The following is a 27,281-nucleotide window of genomic DNA, read 5'->3' as shown; positions in this document are numbered from 1 at the left end:
TGTAGTTGTTTGCTATTCACTTGAAGGCTAGATGACCACTTGATTGTCCCACTATAAGACTGCCTCTTTAACTTGTTGCTGACTTACCGTGGATTGTTATGTGGAGGCTCTCTTACAAGAGGTGGAGATAATAGTGCTCCTCTAAGGCTGAAAGAAGTGGTGTCAAAAACATTTTAGAAATAAAAAAATTAAATGAAAAATAAAAAAAGAAGTGTTCACGAGGAAATAAGTGGCTCCACTTTTGTCTCTAGCTCCAGACTTTCCTTTCTTTTTGTTTTGTTTTACAAGGTGGTATGGAAAGCAGGAGGCCAACTTCCTTCCCATGCCCTTTGTTACTTCACTTATTAGTTGCTATGTAGCCCTGTATGTAAAGAGACCTAACAAATGAGTCTCAACCAGTTTATGGTCCTCTTCATTCTTGATGAAAGAAGGACACCTGCAATGTATAGTGGAATGAGAACTGCGCTTGGATTTAAGAAACCCTCTCATCTCTAATACTTCCTATCTATCTGTATCTATACAGATACAGTTAGTTAGATAGGTAGATATAGTAGATAGGTAGATAAATCTGTCAAATGCTACTGACTGAAGCTGACCTGGTCCCCACTACCAGACCCATGAATTGCCTAAGACTGACCAGAAGTTATCATTCCCAGCCTCAGACTGTTTTTTAAATGTCCTAAACCCTCCCCTCTGGGATTCCCTAGCTTTCTCTGTCGTCTTTCAGTTGTTATGCAAAACAACTTACCTCGTGAAACCATACAATGTCCCATCCCCTTTGCACCTGCAGCCCCTTTCCTCTGCCCAAACCCCAGACCCCACCCCCTCTTTAGGTTTGCCGGAACTCTTTGCCCTAGGCCAACTCTTTGCCCTGACTAAAGATCACAATTTTTGCCATGCTGGCTGCCTTCTTGTTAATCCAGGTTGACATATCTATCTGTCTATCTAATGTTTATGTGTGGCGGAAAATTGTTAATATGATTGTTAATATAAGGACAGAAATTGTTAATACCAAATGTAATATTACTTGCCACTCCCTTAAATGATCCTAGTAATGTCAGAATTTTAGTAATATCCTTGTGTTCCTCCTCTTAAGCTAGATTCCTACTCTTAGCTCTAGCTTAGGTTGAGCTGAATCGGACCCTAAGTCCCCTCTCTCTGGGATTTTGCCTTGTAAAGGAGCCTAGCTTGAGCTGGATCTCAGCTCCTGATGTCCTTGCATCCTTCCATTGAGACTCATGGCAAGAAAGTCAAAACAGCCAGAATAAAGTAGTTTTCCTTGCCTGAATTGTCAAGGGCCACTGGTGTCTCATGACCAGGCCTTGCTACCTCACCTATCTCCTCCTCCTCTCCTCCTAAAAGCATAAAAACTTTTTCATGGGTCTCTTTGGTTGGGAAATTCACTGGACATCCTCCAAGGTGGCAGGTCTGCTACCTTGTTTTCTCATTTAAAGACACTGTTCCTCAAATCATGGCTTTGATTTATTTCAAGACTTGACATTTGTGTGTGTGTGTGTGTGTGTGTGTGTGTGTGTGTGTGTGTGTATGTATAAAATTCTGGGCAAGTGGCTTAATTTCTCCTAACCTCAGTTTCCTCATCTGCAAAATAGGTGCTGTTCTGACTAGTATGCACCCTATTGGAGAATGTATAGAACTGAGCTGAGCTTCCCTGGTTATTTCAAGGGACCTATATGATTAGCATTGAGGAATTTAGGAATAATGCAGGAAACACTGATGGCACCTGGGAACAAGGGCTGTGTCAAAGAAGATGGACTAGTGAACCAAGAAAAGGCATCCGCTTAGTAGATATTAAAAAGAGAGATAACTTCTGCTGTTGCTTTCTATGTCTCTCCTGAACATATGTCATGGAATTTTCTCTCTTGGACACATTGTGGAGGGGAGAAAAGTCCCCTTTTTCCCTCCCCTAGTAGCAATGGTGGTCATTTGAACATGACAGCAGACATGCATTGGCAGGGTTGCATGAGAGTTCCTTTGCAGCTGCTGCAGTCTCTACCAATTATCCCCCTCCCTGCCCTCAATTTATTACTCTAAGACAACAAGCAACAGAACTCAACTTCTTGTCTCCCCCCAGCCCCACCTTTCCTCCAGCCATGCAGCTGAGGTTGAAATAAAGGAGAGAAGAAAACTTGCTCAGCCTAGAGGGGCAGTACTCTGACGGTGCTATAGCAGTGGTTGGCCAGAAAACCAAGGAATGGTGAGAACTGGGACAAGGAGCCAATACATACGCCAAGCTTGAAAGAAAAGAGGCTGGCATCTATCCAGCTGAGGCTGGTACTGCTTCTCCAAAAGTCCCTTGGGACAAAGACGGAGACCAGGTGGAAAGTTAATTCCCTAAATTTGTTTTGCATGATCACGTTTTTGTCATGGGTTTTGTTTTTTCTTTCCTTCTCAATGGGCAGAGGGAGTTGGGAGGGAGAGGAGGCAAACCTGAAAATAAAATCAAAGTGAATTTTTTAAAAGTTAATTTCCTGGTGTGGGAGGGGGATGAGACAGCTTTTAGGGCCAGCCTTTGGGGGAATCTGCCATTGAAAGGGATGGAGTTAGAAAATAAGAGGTACTGGAGTATAAGAAAAAAAAAAGATGGAAATTATTCAAGATCTCAGGAGGAAGCTAACTCAGCTAAAAAGCCTTGAGCACGTTGCAGATAAACCAACCAGGAAGATAATAATAGAAGGTAAGATGGCTTCCAGATCATCTAAACCAGTACAAATATTCTGAATAAATGTTACCAGACAAATGAAAATGAATCAATGCCTAATAAGCCAGAGGACCCTGGGGATTCCCAAGAGAATATGGAAACACAGCAGGAAGTTCCTGAATGGATTAAAGGAGAATTAAGATTTATAAGAGCTGAATTTATGGCTTGCATAGCAGAAATAATGGGAAAAATAGAAAAACTGGGATCTACAGTGACAAATCTCACCAAAAGAGATATTAATTGGGAATGTAATTACATAGAAGTGAAGGACAATTTGGAAAAGAGAAGCAAAAAGTAAAAACATCAAAAGAAAGAATGAGATCTTTATGCAAGCAAAACATTGATTTGGAAGACTGCATGTGTTACAACAATTTAAGGATTACAGGTCTCCTAGAAGGATAAGAAAAATAAAAAGAACAAATTTAAATACTGCAAGGCAAGAAATAATACAAAAAATTGTTTAGAACTTCTGAACATGGGAAACATAATGCCAATCAAAAGAAGCCACAAGGGGCAGCTAGGTGGCGCAGTGATAATAGAGCACTCACTGGCCCTGGATTCAGGAGGATCTGAGTTCAAATGTGACCTCAAACACATAACGCTTACTAGCTGTGTGACCCTGGGCAAGTCACTTAACCCCATTGCCTACACAAACAAACAAACAAACAAACAAACAAACAAATAAATAAATAAACAAATAAGTAAATAAAAGAAGCCACAGGTTGCCTCTAGAGATTTAGGGGAGTATCATGAAGAAGACACTACACTTGAATCTCTTCAGTGAGGGCAAATCCACTACCTCACAAAGCATTTCATTTTGGATAGATCTAATTTTAGAATCAGAGAAACCATGGAGATACACAATGGAATTTAATTCTAGATTTGGAGCTAGAGTGATCATTAGAAGGCATCTAGTTTAACCCTCTCATTTTACAGATGGGGAAACTGAGACTCAGAGAGGTTAAGTGGCTTGTCCAAGGTCACATAGATAGTGACAGAGGCTGGATTTGAACCCAGATGCTTTCACTCTAAATCCTTCATGCTTTATCACATTTTATTAAGGAATGCCCAGGGATGGCATAGAGATGACTGAGAACTGGCATGGTGGGACTGAGACTAGGCAAATGATAGGGTGAAATGCTTACCATTCAGAGACCAGGATCACAGGTTGGAAGCAGAGGCTGGAGAGGAAGTGAGATGTCATGAAGATGCCCAGGAAGTGGCATAATGGGTAATGTGAGTAGATCATGCATCTGGTATGTTGAGATAGATGTCAATTCCTGACCATGCTCTCTAGCCTCCATCTCTATGCAGAACTGAAGATCCCACCCCTGTCACCCTGCATCAGGGATGGGGAACCTGCAGCCTCAAGGCCATATGTGGCCTTCTAGGTCCTTGGGTATGGCCTTTTGGCTGAGTCCCAGTTTTACAGAACAAATCCTTTTATTAAGGAAATTTGTTCTGTGAAGTTTGGATTCAGTCAAAGGGCCACACTTGAGGACCATGTGGCCTTGAGGCTACAGGTTCCCCACCCCTGCCCTGGATGGTGATGGGCAAGGATTTCTCCTTATCCTGAACCCAGTATCAGGCCTACTATACAACTTCTGGGTCATCTTCACGACATGCCATTCTCTCTCTATCCTCTACCAGTGTGTCTGGAAGCCATTCTAGGCAGAGCTTGGGGATGAGACTTAAAAGCATTAGTAATTTAGTAGTGATCACAAGAAACTATAAAGAATGGATCTCAGAGGCTGGGTTGAGGAAATTTGATTTTGAATAGATGCTAGACATCTGAGTATTGTGTATCAATTCTTCCTGGATCCTTTGTGTGTCTGTAAGCCTTTAGATGTCAAAGCTTTTAGAATCCATAAGATAGTTCACAAAGGCCTTTTCATGGTGTCAGTAACTTAGACTAATAGAGATGTAGCAGAGTTTTAGGTTGATATGACCTATGATAGCCTATGTGGCCATCTGGCTCATTCTCTTCCTCATTCTCATCCCAGATTCTAAGCAATCAAGTAATTACTTTGGATGTTTCCTTGCATATTACTAAAATCACAACACGTTTCCCATTAATCAATTAGCTCCGGGTCTTTGCCCAAACAGCTAATATTATTTATTAAATAAAATGGAGAAACCTCTTTCTCTATAATGTTTCCACATTAAACACCCTAATTTCTTAAGGTTTGGCATCTCGGTAGTGCAGTGGATAGAGTGCTGGGCTTGGAGTCAGGAAGATTCACCTTCTAGGGTTCAAATCTGGCCTCAAGCCTTTTAACTATGTGACCTTGGGCAAGTCACTTAACACTGTTTGCCTCAGTTTCCTCATCTGTAAAATGAGCCAGAAAAGGAAATGGCAAACCACTCCAGTATCTTTGCAAAAAAAAAAAAAACCAACAACGGGATCGCAAAGAGTCACACAGAGTTAAAACAACTGAACAACAACAACAACAATTTCTTAAGGTTACTGGCTATATCATGTTAACAAAATCACAATAAAACAAAGACAAATAATTATTTACAATCTTAGAGCTCTGAGAATGATCATATCCAAATTTGCTTCTATCCCTGTTATTTGCTGACTTCTCAGTTCTGGGAATAGTCTTGTCACTTAGGTCTCTCTGGATGCTAATTATTAAAATATGTTCTTAAGATTTCAGCTAATGTGGCATTTAAAAACGTTCAAGAGACATAATTTCTGGATAACTTAATCATTTTATTAATAACACCAGCATGTTTATTAATAAAAGAATGGTCATTTGGCTGTCTCTGTCTTAGACCAAAGACCCCTCACGGTGGTGGGCTCCCAGTTTATATGTCCTTTGAAGAGTAGCTGTTCCTGAGGGTGGCAATCAACTCTGACTGGTTAACAATTGATGAGAATTAATACTATAATGAGAGGGCAAGCCATGCTATGATGAGGGTCTTGGGGTATGTGACTTGGATCACCCAAATCTTGGTCAAAAAGACTTATCAATTTCCCTACCACCTGTCTGACAAAAGGGAGAATCCACATTTTTCACACACCTGTCTGAGCAAAAACAATGAGCAGGAATGCACCCATTAGCCTAAACTTAGACTTTCTTTTACCGTCTTTGTTAGATCTCAGCTATCCTGGCCTGGGTAAGTGTTTTGGAAAGATTTCCTACACTGGTTGATTCTGGAGGAGGAAGCAGAAAAGGGGAAAACTCTTGGTCCTAATACAATAATTAGTTATTAATACAAGAGAGAAGTAACCATTTCTCACACTAATAATATTTTATTGTAAGAGTTAAAACTTCTCTCAGGAAAGAAGCTCTCTTAGACATTTTTTTTCTTTTTTTTCCACTTTTTTCTTTTAATTTATATTTTATTTCCCCCCAATTACATGTAAAAACAATTTTGAACATTTGTTTTTAAAACTGAGTTCCAAATTCTCTCCCTCTCTCTCCACCCACCTCAATGAGAAGGCAAGAAATAGTAGTCATGCAAAATATATTTCCATATTAATTAGACCTTTTTTTCTATGCCCTCTCACAGTTTCTTTTCTGCTTTCACAATTAAGATAGACTCTAGAATGATAGATAACTACCATTCTCTCAAGATCCTATATCCTCTTAAAGGTAGAAAATAGCTTCTATTATCTCTGGGAGTGGTTATTGAAGCTGGTATTACAGAGACATAGATTATCTAGAGCAGGGGTGGGGAGCATATGTTGCCCCCTAGGTCCTCAAGTGCGGCCCTTTGATTCAATCCAAACTTCACAGAACAAATCCCCTTAATAAAAAGATTTGTTCTATAAAACTTGGACTCGGTGAAAAGGCCACACCTGAGGACCTAGAGGGCCACATGTGGCCTCAAGGCCGCAGGTTCCCTACTCCTGGTCTAGAGCCAAAAAGAACCTTAGAGATTATCTATTACAAATCTGCTCCCCAATTTAACAGATGGGGAAACTGAGATCCAATTAATTAATTTGGAAGGGGTTGACTATTTCTAATACTAGAAATCACACATTGGTCCCAGTTCTTACCCCAACTACGCACTTGATGCTTTCCTGTTGACTTTTTCACTAGTGGTTACTAGAATATATATTTCACCCTTTCACCTCCTTCCTCTTTTACTTTTGTTTCCAAATGTGAATTAAAAGAATAAGGAAGTGGATGAGAGACAAGAGAAAGCAGAACAGTTGAAAAGCAGAGAAGATGAATTCTACTGTGCTGCCTTGGACCAGCTGAGACACTGTAGTGTGAAAAGAGAATGTATCTGCTGTCAGCCCTTCTCCTTCTGTGGCTCCCAGGTGAGTGGGAACTGAGTCTCCAAGCATAGGAAAAGCTCTCCTGGCAAGATTAGTTGCTGGCAGAGGGCTGATAGAGATGATGGTGCTGGAAGAAAACACCCAAGGGAAACTCTGTAGCTGGTGTGTGTGTACAGGAGAGCTTTTCCTATGCTTGTATGTATTTGTGTGTGTATATATATATATACATACACATATATACATACACCTATAAATAAATAAATGAGACTATCTATCTATCTATCTATCTATCTATCTATCTATCTATCTATCTATCCTGATGTTTCCTTCTAGAAGTTCTTTTGAATGACTTTAGGATTGCTTCTCCAGGAAAATCCTTGTACTACCATTTCAATTAATCAGCCAATCATTCTTCAAATATTTATTATCTCCTATGTACTTATAATCTCCATTGAAAATTGCACATTTACTGAAAACCAAATGAGCTCCCCATAGAAAAACTATGCCTACCCAGCAGTTGACTACCCAAAAAGGAGACTGACATTTGTATTTTGCCACACAGACACCAAACACCAAGTAAAGATGTTTTCTGTATTCTTCACAGAGTTGGTGAGTGTATTTCCCTGGTTTCTTTTAGTTACTTTCAACAGTTTATGGAAGTAAGAGGAGACTTTGGGGAAGAAGGGAACATGAATGAGGGATTTGAAAGAAGGAAAGGTAGAATTTTCCAGGCAGAGAGTATGGATGATTCTGGACAAACAGCTAAGAGAAGGCAGTATGTGTGGCACACTGGAAGAAGCCCTAGTTCTGGAATCAGAGGTCCTGGGTTCACATCCTATCTCTGATGTTTATTTATGACTTTGGCCATGTCATTTATCCTCTCTGGGCTCATTTGTAAAGTGAGGCTGTTGGAACAGATACCTTCTGAAGTCTCTTTCAGGTCTATAACCCCAAGAAAAGAATGTAGGAAGCTGGGCAAACAGATTGGTTAAAATGGAGGTCATCTGGGGCAGAGGAAAGATGAAGGGAGAACCACAGTTAGGGACAGAGAGGTTTGCAGGAATTGAAGGAGGGGTAAAATTGTTATTCTTGTACTGTAAGAAATGATGAAGGGGATAGTTTCAGAAAAAACCTAGGAAGACTTGTATGAACTGATGCAAATGAAATGAGTAGAACCAGAATAATTTATATGATATATTATGTACATAACATAATGACATAATATAATATATATTTAAATCAACTTTGAAAGACTCAGTAACTGATCAACAAAATCACTGTCCACAATTTCAAGAGACTCATGATGAAACATGTTATCTATCTCCAGATAGAGAACTGATAGATTCAGAATGCAAATTGAACCGTATTTCCTTCCCTTCTTTCCTTCCATCCTTTCTCATCCTTCCTTTCTTTCTCTTTTTTTTTTTTTGGTGGGAGGCCCAGGGTGTGTGTGGTAGATTACATGGCTAATGCAAGAATTTGTTTTGCATGACTTTACTTATTTGTAATAGATTTTGTTTTTCTTGCCTTCTCAGTGGGAGAAGGAAGAATTTAGAACTGAAAATAAAAGAATACAGAATTTTAAAAAATGTTATTCCTAAAGTAATGGAGACCCTACAGAAAAGGAATAATGTAATTGTAGCAAATCCAGAAGGGAAATTCTTTTTCTAATAACAATAACATTAATTAAATAAATTTATTTAAGCACCTATTTTATAGAAGGCATTGTGCTAGGCACCAGAGTTCAAATGCCACCCTGTCACTTATTAATTCTGCGACCATCCAGAAGTTGTTTTACTCCTCTGAGTTTTAGTGTCCTCATCTATAAAATGAGTTAATAATAGAGCCTACTTCATTGGGTTAGTACTGGATCTGGGAGGCAGTGTGGTAGATTAGACAGAGAGCCAACCTTGCATTCAGGAAGAGATTACATTTTGAATCCATATGCCAAGCTTATATAGTCTAGTATTGCTCTCCTATTTGGTCCCAAGAGCTTCAAGTCTCGATGATCAGCCTTCACTGACAACATGCAAACAACTGTGGACAAATAAGATATATGTAAATAATTGGATAAATTGGAAGTAATCTTGGTGGAAAGGCAATAGAATTAAGAAGGACCAGGAAAACTTCTATGCCATCCCAGGGATTCTCTTGGGAAACATACCTACTTCCTGATGGGCTGCTTAGAGATAATGATAATAATGATAACAACAATAGCTATTTAGTGATTTACACATGCGAATTCATTTGATCCTCACAACAACGCTGTGAGGTAGGTGCTATGTTATTATTATTATTATTATGCAGATGAGGGAACTGAGGCATAGAGAGATTAAATAAAGTGCCCAGCATTAAATAGCTATGGAGTGTCTGAGGCAGGATTTGAACTCAGGTTTTTCTCATCTAAGGACATAGGCTCTATCCTCTGCACCACTTAGCTACCTCTGTTAATAAATCATCAACTCCTTCTAGTTCATTTTTCTAAACATTGACTTTCTCGCACGCTGAGGCTGTTGCAACGTCTAGGCTTCTTTGGCGATCTACTCTAGCTCAAATTAAAGGCGCTCATGACCCCTGCACATAACTGTACTCAGGGGCTGCTTTCAGTTCAGTGGTTTTAGCCCTGAGGAAATGAGATTCTGGGTTTATATTTTTCAGGTTGTTTCTCTGACAACGATGTATGGGGCCTTAAACATGTGAGGTATGAAGAGAATAGTTTGGCGATTATAAAGTGTAATTATGCCTCAGGATGGGAGACTTACGTGAAGTGGTGGTGCCGAGGAGCTGTTTGGAATTCTTGTGAAATTCTTGTTAAAACCACAAAACAGGAGAGCAAGAAAGACCGGGTGTCCATCCAGGACAATGCCACAGCACACACATTCACAGTGACAATAAAAAACATCAGAAAAAACGATGAAGGCGCTTACTGGTGTGGGATTGAGAAGGGAGGAGTTGACCGTGGATTCCAGATTGAAGTGACTGTTTTCCCAGGTAGGAGACTCCCATGGTATGTTTGTGAGTTGTACGTAGGGCTCTGGGTTGGAGAAACAATGGCCCTGTCCCTCTGTGCCAGAAAACCACTGGATGTGTTCCTACCTCAGTTGCAGGCTGTAGAGTCAGTTTTAGGGGGATCCAGAAGAGATGGGTTAATACCTGTGCTTATATCTGAATCCTATTATGCCCTGGCCTTCTCACTGTGTCCTCATTGCTCTCAGAGGGCTTGGATGAAGCTGAGAGCCTTACCCTGAAAAGGTCCCTGGGACTCAGTTCCTAAGTCTATGTTGGGACTGCTCTCTAAAATAGACAGAGTTGGGGCAGCTAGGTGGCACAGTGGATAGAGCACCTACCCTGAAGTCAGGAGCACCTGAGTTCAAATCTGGACTCAGACCAAACACTTGATGCTTACTAGTTGTGTCACCCTGGGCAAGTCACTTAACTCTAATTGCCAAAAATAAATAAAATAGCCAGAGCTCTTTTGTGTGTGTGTGTGTGGGGGGGAGTTATGTGTCCAGGGGGAATCATGCTGAATGCATGTTATACCTGGACCCCATGTATAAAAATCATGGGGAGATGTCCAAGACCCTGATATCTCTAAGAGCCTGTGCTCCATGGGATTACCAATTGCCAAAGTTTCCTTAGGTCTTATGTGGTCCCTGCCCTCCTTTCTCTCCCCCCACCAACCCCAGAATGTGAAAAACAGGCACCAGTACACTACAGTAGCCAAAGTTGTGGAAAGTCGAGCTGGTCAGGCTTACTTTTGTGGTATGATTTTTTTTTTTGGTCTAGGCAATAGGGTTAAGTGACTTGCCCAAGGTCACACAGTTAATAAGTGTTATGTGTCTGAGGCCAGATTTGAACTCAGGTCCTCCTGACTTCAAGGCTCATGTTCGATGCACTGCTCCACCATGCTGTCCTGTGGTATGATTTGAGGGTCCCTAGTTTCAAAATGTCTCCTTCCCCCAGTGATTAATTTCTTTGTATTTTGGGCTACCTTTCCATCCTTTTGTAAGATCCATTAAGACCTTACGTCAAGGGCATTGTCAGCTAGGGTACTTGGATATAACTGAGGTTGATAAGCTGGACCAGGCTTATTTGTAACTCACCCCTTAACTGTCCACTTGACTTGTTCTCAGATTTACTCTTATCATCCTGAGTTCTAGTATTATCCAGGAGGTTATGTTTGGATATTTTCTTATCAATTAATAAAGTTACAGCCTCTTTTTCATGAACTTCTTGAATAAACTGGAGAAAACTTATTTTCCAATAGTTATTCATCTCTAGATGTTAAGTCACTTAATCTCTTACAATCAAATAAATATTGTTAATGAATATACAATTAACAATAAAACAATGATAAAACAAAGGCATAGATAGATTATTTATAATGAACTCAATCATTCGCTATAATAGCAGATGCCTTTTCTTCATTTTTGGAGACCTAATTCCACCATTTAGTTGGCTTAAGATACTGATGAAGATTTCTCAAGAATTCTCTCCACATTTCTCCTCAAGTAAAAAGTCTTGAAGAAAATATTATTTTGTTCCTTTTCCTTGCTCCTCTCTTCAGCCATCATAGGTGAATTAACATGGCAAACTGAAAGTTCCTTACAGAATCTTCATAGAATTTTTGTTTCTTCCTATAACAAGTCAATACAGTTCAAACAAGAAATTCCTCCTAATATTTTCTCTGTCTTCTCTACAGATTCTTCATTGATTCAAGTTAACCTACGTACATTCTTTAACTTTATTAGGGAGAGGTATCTCATAGAGAATTACAATTATAACTTTAAACTGTTGTTTCAAATTGCTGTTTTCCCCCTCCCATGTTCCATTTGGCTATTAAAGATACAGTCTAGCTGTGTCTTGATCTAGCTTACCAGGTGCTGCATATGAAATTTCAAAGTTTCCATTCACGTTGTATTCTTTTCATGAGGAATGTTTGAAAGTTCTGCGTTCTATTAAAGGTTTATTTCCAGGTTCCCCGCCCCACTCCCCTCCTATTATATTTAGTTTGGGAGGGGTAAGTTGTTTTGGGTTGTAAGCTTTTATCTTTTTACTTTTGGAATATTATAAGATTTTCTCTTCTTTAAAATTGTTGATGCTAAGTCTTCCCTGATTCCAGCTGAAGCTAACTGGTACTTGAATTCTTTCTTTCTGCCTGTTTGGTATTTTTTCCTTGACTTAAAAACTGGATTTTAGCTATGACATACCTAGGTATTTTCAGCTTGGGGTTTCTTTATAGGAAGTGATCAATGTATTCTCAAAGCATGCTGTCCAAGTTTTTTGTATGGTCATGGTTTTTTGCCAGAAGTCTGATGATTCATAAATGATCTCTCCTTGACTTGTTTTCTGGGTCAGTTTAAAAAAATAGTAAATGTAGTTTTTTCTATTTTTTTCAATCTTTTGACTTTGTTTTGATATTTCTTCTTGTCTCTTGTTTCAGACAGTCTACTATTTGGTTAAGGTTTTCCACCTTTCATCCTAATCTATTTATTTTCCTTTTAATATTTTCTTCTTGAAGTTTAATTTTATTTATAATTTTTTTTTATCTCTTGCTTCAGTTCTGGACTAGATAGAAGAGCTTCTATTCTTCCCCCTGTAATGCAGAACATTATTTTACCATTTAGGTAGTAGGACCCTTTAGGCCATGGAAAGCAGAAGTTGCTGCTTAATCTTGCCCCAGACCTCTTTCCTTCTAAATCTAAACAATAGTGAAATGTGCTGTTGCATAGCTCAGCATAGCCCATACCTCCAGCGCAAATGGATAAGAAAACTTGCAATATAATGGCTTTAGTTAATTATGTTTATACCAGAAACCAGGACACCTGGTCTGGTTTGTGTGATCCCTGACCTGTAATGATGGGGTGCTCGGATGCTTGTGCTTGCACTTTTGCCCCAAAAATGCCTCCCTAGTCTCAGAAACACTATCTCTGACAACCTCTCCCCAGCCCACGGACACTGTGCCTAGCATTCATGCATGGGCCTCAGCACGACCCTTATCTGGCTGCTCAGGCTGCAGCCCTCAGATCATATCTCTGGAAGCCTCCAAATTCCTTAGCACAACCCTTATCTGGCTGTTCAGGCCCCAGCCCTCAGATCATATATCTGGAAACCTCCATTGTGAGAAAGTTTTTTCCTTTGTTGCCGAGCATTGCCAGACTTCAAAGATCCATCCCCCTCCCTGTCCTGTATACTCCCTATATAAACCCTAGCTCGACCCCTGATGGGGGTTGCTTGATTTGGATGTGAATACCCCTGGCAGCCGCATGCTAATAAAGTCTACAATTTAAATTAGTCTGGGTCTAACTCGCTAATTTCTCAGTATAACATTTTGGAGGCCCCAGCGAGATAGCAGCGTACCCTGTCGCTGCAGAGACCCACCTGGAGAGGACATCGGCCTCGGGAGGGGGGAATTGTTCTGTTCTGACTTCTAGGGGAGCCGGCCCCTGATGATGTTCCAAGGCCCCAGGACTCAGGACTAGGAGAAGCCTCCCTCCCCGACTCCGACTGGACCTCATTTCGGCCCTCGTAGACCTGGTAACCCTCCGGAGGTAAATGTCTGCAGACCTGTCTTCTGGTGGGGAATGAGTGTTAGACGTGGCAGAGTACTTAGTGCCTCAATCCCCCAGGCACCCCGAGACGTCGGGACTATGCCTGTATCTGGTTCCTGGTACCCGGTTTCTGGTTCCTGGTTTCTGTCTCAGTGTTGGTCTTTTAGTTTATATGTGTAGAGATTGTGTTTTTAAGAGATTCTGTTTTGCAATCATCTGCCTGAAGCCACCTCTATTTCATACTGAAAGACAGGTATCAGACTGGATTGCAGATAGTTTTCTCCAGGGCAGTTCCTTCGACTTCCATTGGGAGGATGTGTTTGTGTTCAGGCTTTTATTGTTTGTCTGTGTCTGTGTTCTGCAATAATGGGGGGGATACGGCCAGTACATCATTTCCCTCCCTTTTGGGTTGTTTGCAGCCAGACAGCCAAAGGCTGCAGCAGGACTCTGAAAAGTTGCCTTCTTTCTCCCTCTCTCCCTCCCCAGGTAACAGCAGCTTCAAAGCAGTGCGTGGATGGGAGAGGGAAAGAGAGGAGAATACTTTATTATTGAGGTTATATGGTTGGTAGAGGGCAAGTTGGGAAGGATTTTTGAAGTGTCAGGTCAGAATTAGAAAGGAATGAAATATGTACAGGTTTTAAGGGGATTTTAAATCATTAGAAAGAAAGGCAAGGAAGTTTAAGCATGTAGGAGAGAGGAGTGTGTGTAGAAAATTTGAAGGGAATATGATTTAGTTGCATGGTGTGACTGGAGGTTTTGAAAGTGAGAAGGTTTTGGAACTTTTGCATGAGTAATAGTTTCTCTCTCTCTGCATTCTAACTCTGGCCAAGTTTGAGTGTGGAGACAAAGAGAAAAGTTCTTGTGTACCAGAACATAGACAAATGGTTTATGTGCTGAGGACTACGGCTTGCTGGGTTTAGTTGATATTTTCCCACAAGCCCCAGCTCATCCAAATTGGTAAATATGTGAGGTTTTCAATTTCAGCATTTGTTACACTGTTTTGCACTTAGGTACATTGAAGGAAACTCAGACGAGTGGATTGTTTTGAGTGCACAGTGAGGGCAGTTTGAGGAGAGATGGAGGGAATTATGTCCACCCACCTTTCAGGCTAGATCCCCGGGTGGGTTCTTTTAAAGATTGGTCATTATGGGAAAGAAAAAGCAATCAGAATACTGGTCCAGTACATTTCTAAGCTTAACAAGGGTATTGCATTTGGGAATATATTTTTGTCTACCCCTCCAAAACTAAATAAATAAATAGGAGAGAATGAATGGGTTAGAATAAACTTCCAAATTTTATTTGCTTTTAAAGGAAGTTTCACCTATAATTCTTATCAAATCTGTGTAAACGTTTTCTGTGTTGTGAAATTCCTGAGTAAATGAGAATTCTTGAGATAAAAATTGAGTAAATTTTTAAAAGTTTGATAATATTTGTTATTGTGGTAAAGTTCTTCACGCATTATAAAAACTGAATTTTTTCTCTGTTTTTGACTAAGGAATTTGATGTCTAGGAATTCTGTAACAACTAGGAATTTAGTTTGTTATGGTACTTTGGGAAGTTATTTATGTTACTTGAGGACATTTTACATCAACTTAGTTTTAATGAATTCCATTTTTAAAGGTTTATTTTTACTTTAAGGTAGAAAGGAAAGATATCTATCACCTTAAAAATTTCTAACAAATGTTCTTCATGAAAGTTTAGTGATTATTCCTTCTAACATCAGGATAAACTGTAAGCTTTTTTAGAAAGGGAAATACTTTTTACAAAGTAATTTTGCAAAATCTTTTTGTATGATTTTTAGAAGGCCTACTAAATTTCCATTTGCAAGCTAATTTGTTGCAATAATTTAATACTGATAACAATTATGTCTTAATCCACTGTGAATTTTCCAAGTTTCATTCCTATGTAAATTGTGTCCTTGAATTGGCCTTAAATGGGTGCTTTCAGAGAAACAGAGTCAATGGTTCCTGCTTCAGGTAGCATAAGAAAGGGCACTGGTCTCAAGAATGTAGGTTTGAAAGTTCAATCCCCCACTCTAAGTTTTTAAGGGGTGGACGTAGAAGTGAAAAAGATAGGACAGCTAAAACATCTTAGCAGATTCTGGAGGTTTTTGAGATTGATCATTAAGGAGTTTTTAAACACCTCCTTACAATCTTGTCACTCCTTTCCCCCACTTCCTCCCCTTGAGTCAAGAGGGTATCTCTGTGTGGGGATCCCAAACAGCGCTGGGTTTCTTATTAACCCCTTTCCCAGATCAGATTAGGAAGAGAGTGTTTTACCCCCTCTCCCCTGCCCGCAAATTCACCTTCCACCTGGCTATAGGAAGGAAGGGGAGGGGCAGCAGCTACAGCCTGGAAGTATCTTCCAGCACACAGCCATGGGGAGTAAAAGGGGATGGGTCAAGGTAAAGAAGCCAGTCTATAGGGATGGAGTGGCCCCAGGAGACTGTTGGACCTGGTGAAAGGGTCTAGAAAGAAGAAAGATTTTTTTATTGGGTCAATTGTATTAGTTATGTTGCTGGAAGGGCAATTTCTTTTATACTCTAGAATGTTAAATTAATTGGGTCTTCAAAAAAAAAGGAGTCAATTTGGCTGTTTATATGATCCTGTTTTGTAACATTTCCTTTTAAATATTGTAATTCAAGGAAGTATAAAATTTCCAAATTTTGTCTCTATTGAAAGGGAATTTTCAGTTGAGATTGTTTATAATTTATAAAATTTGTGAGATTGTTAACTAAGTTATTTGGGGTTATTGTTTTAATATCAAAACCTAAGATTGTTAATTGATTACTTTGTGTGAAAAGGAGGGGCACATGGCAATTCCCCTTATTTTGTAAACTTGCCAGGATCCCTGGAAACTATCTGTGGTGGAGTGGGCAAGGTCATCTGCCCTGAAAAAAAAAAAAAAGCAGCTCCATATGTTTGTTTGACATGTGGCATGGGAAGGGAATTTTCTTAATTGAATGGGTTGTAAATTCAATAGAGGGAGGGTGTCAAAGTGTCAGTTGAAATTATAGACCAAGATATCTGTGTTTCTTTTACCATTAACATGACATAGCATAGTCTATGTCCATAAGATACCGAGGTAAGAAAAGTCCCATTGTTCGGGAGAGTGTTTGGTCCCAGACATCTTGGGCTCAGTGATAACAAACAGAAAGAATGTTGGTCAGTTCTATCTGGTCCTGGAAAGGGTGTTTTTGGTTCACTTGAAAAAAAAAAGAATTAGTTCAGGTTTTTGGCCCTTATTGGGGTTCAATTGATTATACTACCTCAAGATGTTCCCATTGTTTAAAGGAATTATGAGAGCAGTAGTATTTTTCTGTGATCAGTCTCTTACTATTACCAATGTGAGATTAAATTCTTATTATCTAGGATTTGTGATTTTATGGGACAGACATTTACTATTGTTTTGAGCTTTGATTACCAGGGTACTTGTCTGAGTTGTCATAAAGCCAATAGTAGAATGGCATGTGCTGCAGGCTGATAACTGATAAAGGTGGAAGTCTATGCCTGGGAAGACTTTTGAGGACAACCTTGGATACAGCCTAGATAGGATCTTCCTGACTCTATTTCCCAATTGTGCTATTTCCTTTCTGACACGGGAAATCCCCACCTGATTACTCCCAGGCCCTACTTTTAACATCCAGTGACTATGTGATTACCTATCAGATATGACTCATGCCTGGAATCAAATGGAGCTAAGGAAGTTCTTTCCTTCTGATATGATATATGACCCTGTCCCTCTGGAACATCTCTGTGTTACCATAATAGGATGCAAGTACATTCATGGCCACATAATAATAATATAGGGATAACATCCCCCAAGGAGGAAATGTTTACACACAATAATAAGACAAAGGTGTAATGTGATAGATGTCTAATTAAATAGGATAGCAAATTTTGAGAAAAGCAATAGGATTAGACTGATATGATTGGCTTCCAAGATTAAGAAGCAACTTCTGCTTTCCATGGCCTAAAGGGTCCTACTACCTAAATGGTAAAATAATGTTCTGCATTACACTCCCACCTCCAATAATTGATCTTTCTGGGGTCAATTTCAATCATTTGCTGGGGGGGTTCTGAAAGAGCTTGATTTCTATACAATCTTGCACACTGACATCTTAACTAGTATTCCAAGATAATTTATATAAACCATAAAGCTATACAAGTGAGATGTTTGAATTTTTGTTTTGAAAGTATAGGATACATGGAGGGAGGAAGCCAGGCATCAATGACAACTTCCTACACTTGACCTTTTGCCTGAGGTTAGCCCTAATCCTGACAATGATAGTCTCAGTTTCTCCATTCTACCTACTGCACAGAAATCCCTAGGGGCATAAGAACTGTGGGTGAACTTATTAGTAAAGCCTACTCCATTGATTTGTTAAATGGTTTAAATAGGAAGAGAGCCTGACCAAAGTGACCCCCATCACCAGATTTCTTGAGAGCTCAAAGGTATTGTGTTGTGTTATAAGGAACTGGTAGGAAGAGGATTTGTTGGACAGTGACAACTGACCTGGCTTGTATATTTAGCATCAACCACAGTGAGGACAACCACCACTACCACACCAACCACCGCAACTACAACTGTGATAACAAGCGCAGGAAACACCAAGAGAATGGTAAATGACCATCCTTATGAAAGGTAAGGGAAACAAATGAAACTCAACCCCCAGGAATAATACTAATGGGAACCCAGATGAATCAATGCAAGCCCTTGCCAAATGCATTTCAGCCATAAGATGGCCCCATGGAAGATTGAGGAGTCATTGACTCTTCTGATAGTCTACTGTTATTTTCTCTGGGGTAGGGAACTGGATCTTCTTTATATCCCATCATTGTGCAGGGCCATGCAAGTAGTAAACACATTTTTGTTTTGTTAGAGTTTCTTTGTCAGGACCTCTCCTACTTTCTACCTCACTCCTGATTCACATGATATTATTTACTCCCTTGATGAGGCTTTCTCTTTAGCCTCTCACCCACCATGTTGGTTCTTCTAAATGAGGGCTTCACTGCTACTTGGTAGCCCTGACTTTTCACTAAATTCAGAAAACTGGAATTCTTTTTAGAAACTGAGATTTGCTAAAGAGGCAGCAATTTTTGTCATTGGGCATCTCCCTAGATGCAAACATCACCATTCTACCAAAGTATGTGAGCTGGTGTGGTACAGTTGAAAGATCACTGGATCTGAAATCAGAAAATGTGAGTTTGAATCCACCTCTGCTTTTTGCTACGTGTGTGGCCCTGGACAAATCATTATACTTTCGCTGGGCCTTGGTTTCCTCCTCTGTAAAATAATGAGTTTGGATAAGGTGACACCTAAGTGTCTTCCTGGCTCTAAAGCAAAGATTCTACAATTTATGTCTATTGCTATCTACTCCCAGAGGTGAGCATTCCCTTAGTTGGGGTTTCCTTTTCTTTCTAGGTTGGAAATCACAGATCTCCAAGTCCTACTGCCCATCATCTTTGGCATTTTGTTGGTGATGTTGGTGGGGGTCTCAATTCTGGCTTGGAGAATGATGCCAAAACAGAGGAAAGGTTAGGAGCCAGCCCTGGGTATGTGGAGGAGGAGAAGGAGATGAGAAAAATGATTCTCTTCTGGGCCATCTAAACATTTTTATAAGGTCAATGGCAGCTATGGGTGGGTAGAGTCTCTAAAGTTGAAGTGCAGCTTCTAACTTGAAGGGAGAAGCTAGAAGTGTTAATTGTATATGGGTTGTGAGGTGGATAGGGAAGGCGGGTACACACTATTCAAAACTATAATTATGTAAGATATTGTAACTGGTTCTAGCCCAATGGAATTATACAGTGTAAATTTGAATAATGTAACCCTCAGGGATTCCTTATTGGTACTAATCAGGACCTGGCTATAGATGACTTTTCCTACTCCTCCATTCACATTACCAGATGATTACTTCCCCGAGTCACTACATAGGGAACTGATTCCTGAACCCTGGCAGGAAGCAGGGTCACATGTTTGGGGCCCTGGTTGTGTGGCTTCTGTTCTTTTTAACTTGGTGGATTTCCCATTTAGGCTCTGAGCATCAGAGAAATTGCCTTAGGCTCACTTAGGAGCTGCTCATATAATCTAATAGATTTTATAAGTTCAGGGATATAGAACAGAGATAGAAGTAAGATCTAATGATAAATTACTATGTGTGTATATATCTCTCTGTGTGTATGTGTATGTGTATATATATATATGTGTATATATAACTGAATTATATATAATTAATATATAAATATATATAACACATGTTATATCAATATATTTATTTAATACATATTATATAAATGAAAACTTACTATCCACTCCTTATCTTACCCTTTTCTAAGCAGTCCTGCTAAATTTCTGTGAGCAGTGATTATGTGATTTTTAACTTCTGTCTGGGGATACTGGGTCTTTCATCTCTGCATCCAGACTGGGAGAGGTGGTCATCATTGAAGGATCTTCCCTACTTCTCCCTGATCTGACAATGTCCCTTATCTCATAATACCACACTGTTCTTTCACAAGGGGTTAGTTTTGTGTTTCGGACTGGTGGGAATTGTGTAATTTTCTTGTGTAGCTTCACTTCCACATTTTCATATTTGACACATTTGTTCTGGCTAATTCTCAGAACCTGCATTTGTAATGAATTAAGCCTTCCCCTTGTTACATCTGTATCTTATTGCTTGATGGTTGTGGTGGCTAGGGGAGAGATGGGAGGATGTCTCCCTACCTTTGGATGGAGAGAGGCCCAAAGTATTTAAATGATCAGCTGTTCAGGAAGAAATCAGGGAACTTAAAACTAGAATCCATATCACCTAATTCTGCCAACTCACCCAAAGATGCTTTAGAAAGTCATAGAGAATGGGGCAGCTAGATGGCGCAGCGGATAGACCACCAGCCCTGGATTCAGGAGGACCTGAGTTCAAATCTGGCCTCAGACACATAACACATACTAGCTGTGTGACCCTGGGCAAGTCACTTAACCCCATTGCCAAGACAAAAAAAAAAAAAGAAAGAAAGTCATAGAGAGAGAAAAGTGTTTCTTAAACCAAACTCTAGTGTAGTTTGGGACTGGAAAATCTCACTTAAGAAAACAAACCCTTGAACTAAGATACTTTTTTGTAGCCTCATGGGGAGGCTTTCTGGTACCAAGGGGTAAGAGGCTGAAACAAAGAGAAGGTAGGACGAGGTGAGTAGGAGGTGGATGTAGGGAGGAGAAAGAATGATTTGTTTTAAGTTTATATATTTTAAGATGTAAGATCTTCTGGCAGTAAAAGTTTTATAGATGGATAAAAATTGTTCATTTGGAAATACTGCTATATGTGAACTCTTATTGGACTTTGAGCCAGAATATCTGGATTTCAAGTCCAATTCTGCCACTTACTAGCTGAGTAACCTTGGATACATCAGATAACCTCTCTGAGCTTCAGTTTCATTATTTATGTTAATAATATTACATTTCTGGAGCAGTTAGGTGGTGAGATGGATAGAGCACCTGCCCTGGAGTCAGGAGGACCTGAGTTCAAACGTGGTCTTAGAGACTTGACACTACCCTGGACAACTCACTTAGCCCTGATGGCCTCCTAAAAATAAAAAAAAAAATACTGAATTACTTTTCTCTTAGGATAAATAATATCCAGTGGTGTACTGGCAAATATTTAATAACCAGCTCTCCAGAAGAAAAAAAATAGCACAACATACTGTTTCATTTTACCTGCATTATTAACATTTTCTCTATCACTTTCTTAAGTCTAGATTATCAACAAAGCAATAAATCAAGCCCTGATTCATAGTGTTTGCTGATTTGTGTAGTATGAATGCTTACACTGAAAATTTAACAATCTGCTCTCTGAGCAGGCTGGTTCAAGTTGGTTCCAGCACACCCTTGATAGTAACTATCCTCTTATAGAATTGTATTGGATGAAGAGGACCATAGGATTTAGAGCTGGGGGAGGGGAGGAAGGGGCCCTTAGAGCTCAATTAGCTTATTATATTATATTATGGGTGAGAAGTTAGGCAAAATGCTTTGCAATATAAACACAAATTCTTATCACCCATTAGTCTCTCTTTCCTTTCTCTGTGAATGATGGGGCATTCTCACTCTAGGCATCTAATTCTCGGCTGTTTTTATTCCTTTTAGAAGCTGAAAAACTTGCTGAACCGGTAAGAAAGGCTTAATTATCATGGGGTGGGGGAAAAAAGTCTCTCTATTCCAAAAGATTTCATGTGACTTGAGTTCAGCAGAGAACATTGGGTGTGCCCTTCACAACCTACCAGGAAGGGCATATGTACATGTGCTCTAAGGACTGGGCTCTCATTGGCCAGTCCCACATTATGCAAATATTTCCCCTATCTTATGAGGTAGAAATTGAAGGTTTTTAAACCTCACAGTAGCACTTGGAGAAGGTAGCTTTGTCAAAAGAGACCAGGAGAATCAGCAGGAATTGGAGGAGAGATACCTGGGCAATCTCTGAATTCAAAATGGGGATGGAGCAGAATTTGATGGAGATAGAGTGGGGAAAGAGGTATTAGGAAGTATTGTGGTATTGTACTGATAGATACCTATGGGTGGGGAGTTCTTCACTGAAGAGAGGTCTGTCAGAAAAAAAAGAGGAACTTATGGTCAATCAGGAATGGGCTCATTTCCACGGAACTGGGTCATTTGTCTAGAGCTCCAGAAACTTTCACCAGGTACCCCAGCCGACAGAGGAAGGCATTTGTTATGCAAGTCTGACCCTGCATCAGAGGACATCTGGAGACTCCGCTGCTCTAGATTCTTCAAAGACAAAGGCTTCTTCTCTCCTAGCCTCCTCCAGAGTCAGTAGCATCCACGAGGAAGTGGAATATGTCACCATGGTACGTGCTAAGGTGGATCTGCTGTGCTTTAAATTCAAACCCTAATGTTGAAGGGTATAGAGCACTTATTTCAGAGAACATCAAAGGTAAGTTACCCTACACATGATCTAGTTCAAGTCTCTTATTTTTATAGTTGTGGAGACTGAGTCTCAGAGAGTTGAAATGCCTTCTAGGAATCACAGAACCTGAGTAGGAAGAGGTTTTTGAAGCCCAACCCATCTATTCTAGCCGTGCTATTGTTCAGTTGTTTCAGTTGTGACCGCATTTGGGGTTTTCTTGACAAAGATGCTAGAGCGGTTTGCCATTTCCTTCTCTAGTTCATTTTTTTTTTTTACAGATGAGAGAACTGAGACAAACAGGTTTAAGTGACTTGTCCAGGGTAACACAGCTACTAAGTGTCTGAGGCCAGATTTGAACTCAGGAAGATGAGTCTTCCTGACTCCAGGCCTCCACCACCTAGCTGTTCTATGCTAACCTATGCTTAGGAACAAGTCTGATCCATATCCTCTACAAAATTCCTATGTGGTCGTCTACCCTTTGCTTGGCAAACTCTAACGATGGAGAACTCAGTACCTCCTGAGATAACCCATCCCAATTTTCTTAAGGAATTTTTTCCCCTTCCATTACCTAAATTTGCATCTCTGCAACTTTTATCTATTGCTCCTAGTTCTGTATTCTGGGGTCAAGGAATCCTTCTTTCATGTGTTAGCCTTTCAAATACTTGAAAAGAACTGTATTATTCCCCTTCCCCCCGAGTCTTTCTTGCCCTAGATTAAAAATTCCCATTTCTTTCAACTGATCATCATATTTCAAGACCCTTCACTGCCCTGGTAACCCTCCTCCCTCTGAATGTTCTCCCAGATTATCAATGTCCTACCTAAAACATGTCACCCAGAACTGAAAAAAAGACCCCAGTTAGGGTATGACCAGGGCAGAGCCTATTAGGATGATCACTTCCCTTCTTGTGAACATTGTACCTCAATGCAGCTAAAGATCAGTTTAACTTTTTGACTTTTCAAATCATACCGTTAAGTCATAGTGTGCTTATAATACACTAAATCCTCCCCATACTCCCTGATCTTTTTCATAGGAAGACATTTAAAATTTTTTTTCTATGAAATAGTATTTTTCCAATTGCATGTAAAGACAATTTTTAATATTCTTTTTTATATAAAATGTTGACTGCCAAATTTTCTCCCTCCCCTTCCCCTTCCTTAAGATGGTAAGCAATTTAGGGGCAGCTAGGTGGCACAGTGGATAGAGCGCTGGCCTTGGATTCAGGAGGGACCTGAGTTCAAATCTGGCCTCAGACACATAACACTTACTAGCTGTGTGACCTTGGGTAAGTCACTTAACCCTATTGCCTAGCCAAAAAAAAAATGATGATAAGCAATTTGATATACCTTGTACATGTGCAATCACGTAAAACATTTCCCTGATCTTTTTTCAGATGAATTGCTGTCTAGCCTCACCTTCCCCATGTAGTCTTTAGGAAGTTGATTTTTTTTAAGCCAAATATAAGACTTCAGATTGATCTTTTTCCAGTTCCATCTGAGTAGATTTGGCCTAACATCTTCATTCTGTCATTCAATATGTTAGTTGTCCCTCCTAGCTTCATTTCATCTGCAGATTGAATATACGTACAATCTATACATTTGTCTAAATCTTTGATTATTTAAAAAAAGCTAACTAGCATAGATCCCTGGGGACACTCCATTGGAGAACTCCTTCCTAGTTGATAATGAATGCTTAGTCTGGCCATTCAACTAAATCTGAATCTACCTCACTGTACTATTGTTTAACCCTTATGGATGTAGGGTCAGCTCTCCACTGTCTGCTTGTTTTTGTAATGCTGATGAGCTAAGAATGCTTTTTACATATTAAAATACAATAAAACTATTTAAAAATAGAAAAACCATTCTTTGCTAGCTGCCCATACAGAACTGGCTTTCTTTGCCAATCCCTGGTCTAGCCCAAACCTTGCCACCATGTCCTGAAGAATGGCAGAAGAAACTTTGTCAAATGTAAAAATCTAGATAAATTATATCTGTTATATTCCATCATCTCTACCTCATTCAGTGGCTCAATAACTACTTTTAAAAAGGAAATTATGTTAGTGTGACATGATTTGTTCTTGATGAAGCCTTTTTTTTCAGTCCAATTCCTTTCTTTCACACCTGAGGAAACTGAGGTCCTGAGAGATTAAGTGACTTATACAAGATGATACAACTATTAGTGGAAGGTCCAGGATTCAAACTCAGGCCCTTTGACTTGAAATCCAGTGGTTTCTCCACTGCCATGCTGCTCTCTTTAATGATAGTTCTACCAAACTTCAGGCCCTTTGAAGCTTGAAGTCAAGTGGCCTTATCTTCCTTTTCACCTCTTTCGCCCCTTCCCACTTCTCATTCCCCCTGCCCCTGGGTCATTGGCCCTAAAAGTCAGTAGAGCTGCTGGGGGTAAATTGAGGAGTACTGAATCCCCACGAAGTCTCCATGTTCTAGATAATGTAATATATTGGCCTTTTTCTCTGTTTCTAGTGACTCTACATGACCATGACCCAGACCTAACATTCCCTCCCACTCCATTCCTTTCCTGTCAAGCTTCCCTCTGACTGTTTTGGTTTGTTTTGCAGGCTTGCATCAAAGAAAAGGATATATCCGATGCCACCCTATCTCTGGATACCCCAGGCCAAAACCCAATATACTGCAACATGGAACAACTATCTTCTGAGAAATCTTATTGAGAATACAGAATACAGTTTGTAAAAGAAGACTTAGTTTCTCTCCTAGAACCTTCTTTTCAGACCTTAGCTCTGCCTTGACTTGTTTTTTCCTTCCTCCTCCTCCTTTTTCACCTTCTTCTTCCAAGGACATTTACTCTGGCCTCTGGCTAAAGAACATGCTTAACCAGAAGATTCTAATTAGCCTCATGTTCTCTTGGGTGGTGGAGACTGTCCATTGAAAGAGGAGCTGCCCACTTGGTAAGCTTAAAAGAAAAAAAACAGCTTCCATGCATTCCTTCTTTTCCTCTTTTTGGAGAATGCCATTTGGGTGTCAGAAAGCCTCTCCCTCTGACTTCTAATGAGGAGAGAGGGGAAATTCTACCCCCTATCCCCAAGCAATGGTAACAGCACACAGTCATGCAACAAGAACACAGTGAGTCTAAGATGGGACCTCAAGTCCCTGGCTGACTCTTCTGCTTTGTGTTTCTTGCCCTGAACACGTGGGATTGATCAGTGATCCTGAGATAGATATTTCTACCCTTGCCAGGTTCAACATGTTGGAAGTCATTGAGCCTGTATGTTGGTCATCCAGAAGGAAGTGATCAGCACAACTTCTTGGAGGAGAGATGACTACTGCTAGAAGGATACTACAGATAAAAGGACTAAGAAAGTCTGTGCTCAGTCCTGGCTTGCCAAGAGATCTGGACTTATACATTGGGCAAATGGTATAAGCTAGAAAGGAAAGTGAAATATCTGTTCAGCAGTAGTCATCATTTCCTGTGAGATTACAGTAGCAATTAGGTGTTATTGTATTATGTTTTAAATATTTGTTAAAGCATAGTTGAAAATATTTGAGATTTTATGTATTTCTTTTTTGGCGGAAGAAGTAAATAGCTGTCCTATACCTGATCTACTTTTCACATTGAGTACTTTTCTAGAAGCACCTTGTCAATCCCTTTTGAGGAAATCCCAGACATGAGCAATTCCTAAGCTTTATCTGAGAGATTTATTGAGCTAGAGAACATGAGAAAAGCTTCATTCCTTCTCTTAGGAGAGTAGGTGTCTCTAGGATATAATCTCAGTCTTTACAAGGTCAGAGCTAGGGCATTGGTGGAAAGAGAGTTTCCTTCCTTGGAGGTTGGGGGGCACTGGGCTGTTGCTCTTACACATATGAACCCTTTCAAAGAGGTAGCTATGTGGCACTGCAGATAGGGCACTGGGCCCCCGAATCAGGAACTCCTGAGTTCAGATCCAGTCTCAAACATTTACTAGCTATGTGACACTAAGTCACTTAACCTCTGCCTCAGTTTCCTCCACTGTAAAATGGGGATAATAATAACATCTACCTCTCAAGGTTGTTGTAAGGATTAAATGAAGTACTTAGCACAATGCAGGTTGGCATATAATGCTTGCTTCCTTTTTATTTTATTTAAATTTTTTTTACATTGTCCTGAAGTTTACAACTTAAAAATATTCCTATATACACAAAAAAGAGAAAGAAGATAGTACATGAAACCATGAATCTATTAAATATAGCTTGCATTTATAACAAACACATTCATTTAAAAGCTGCCATTCCTTCCCAAAGCTACCCTTGTTTTTGTCTACTTCTGAACCCTCTTTGTTCTATTCTGAACTTTTAAAAAAAATGATCCTATCACCCTCTTTTCTCTTTTTTTTGGGGGCAGGCATTATTTTTTTGTAATCCCTAACTCTCACAAATCCACCACCCCCTTATTACAACAAAACAAAACAAAACCCTCCATTGTAATAAATAAACAGAGTCAAGCAAAACAAACCCAACATTGACCATGTTCAAAAATATGCATTTCAGTCTGCCCCTTGAGTCCTTCACCTCTCTCTCAGGAGAAGGTCAGCACCATGTTCTAACCAAAGATGCAAAATGCATCTCCTTCCTTGCTCCTCTAAATTACTTATGATGTGACCCTTTATATATAGGTCCTGTATCCACATATAACTTATTGTAGCATGTTTTGTGAGATGTCGATCCAAACCTAATTTCAATCACCTGCTTTCCATTTTTCCTTGAAGTCCTTCACAAATAGTGAGCCCTTGCCCCAGTAGTTTTGGAAACCCTTAATTTTACAGATGTGGAAACTGAGGACAAAAAAGGGAAAGTGTTTTATTCACATTGAAAACCTTTCTGGGGCAGCTAGGTGGTGAAGTGGATAAAGCACTGGCCTTGGAG

The 27,281-nt window shown here is 39.9% G+C and overlaps 2 protein-coding genes across 3 annotated transcripts in view; one reads left to right on the top strand and one right to left on the bottom strand.

Annotated features, from left to right (window-relative positions):
- RAB37 (RAB37, member RAS oncogene family) overlaps window positions 1-27,281 on the bottom strand; it is a 93,285-nt gene that overhangs the window by 32,502 nt on the left and 33,502 nt on the right. The window lies entirely within an intron of this gene.
- CD300LF (CD300 molecule like family member f) lies at window positions 251-25,981 on the top strand. 2 transcript variants are annotated; one of them, XM_078155896.1, is made up of 8 exons: window positions 251-2,336; window positions 6,846-6,995; window positions 9,612-9,944; window positions 18,037-18,148; window positions 18,929-19,041; window positions 21,635-21,657; window positions 22,186-22,436; window positions 24,983-25,122. In XM_078155896.1, exons 2-7 carry the CDS (start codon window positions 6,956-6,958, stop codon window positions 22,393-22,395), a joined length of 831 nt encoding a protein of 276 aa, XP_078012022.1. In that variant the 5' UTR covers window positions 251-2,336; window positions 6,846-6,955; the 3' UTR covers window positions 22,396-22,436; window positions 24,983-25,122. The 2 variants fall into 2 exon arrangements, with proteins under 2 accessions (XP_078012022.1, XP_020858114.1); XM_021002455.2 differs by having other exon boundaries at window positions 1,604-2,336; window positions 22,186-22,350; window positions 24,983-25,981.

Source organism: Phascolarctos cinereus, unplaced genomic scaffold, assembly GCF_003287225.1.
Source record: "Phascolarctos cinereus isolate Bilbo 61053 unplaced genomic scaffold, phaCin_HiC Scaffold_5;HRSCAF=322, whole genome shotgun sequence".
NCBI classification, from domain to species: domain Eukaryota; kingdom Metazoa; phylum Chordata; class Mammalia; order Diprotodontia; family Phascolarctidae; genus Phascolarctos; species Phascolarctos cinereus.
This window is presented reverse-complemented; position numbering and strand designations above follow the sequence as displayed.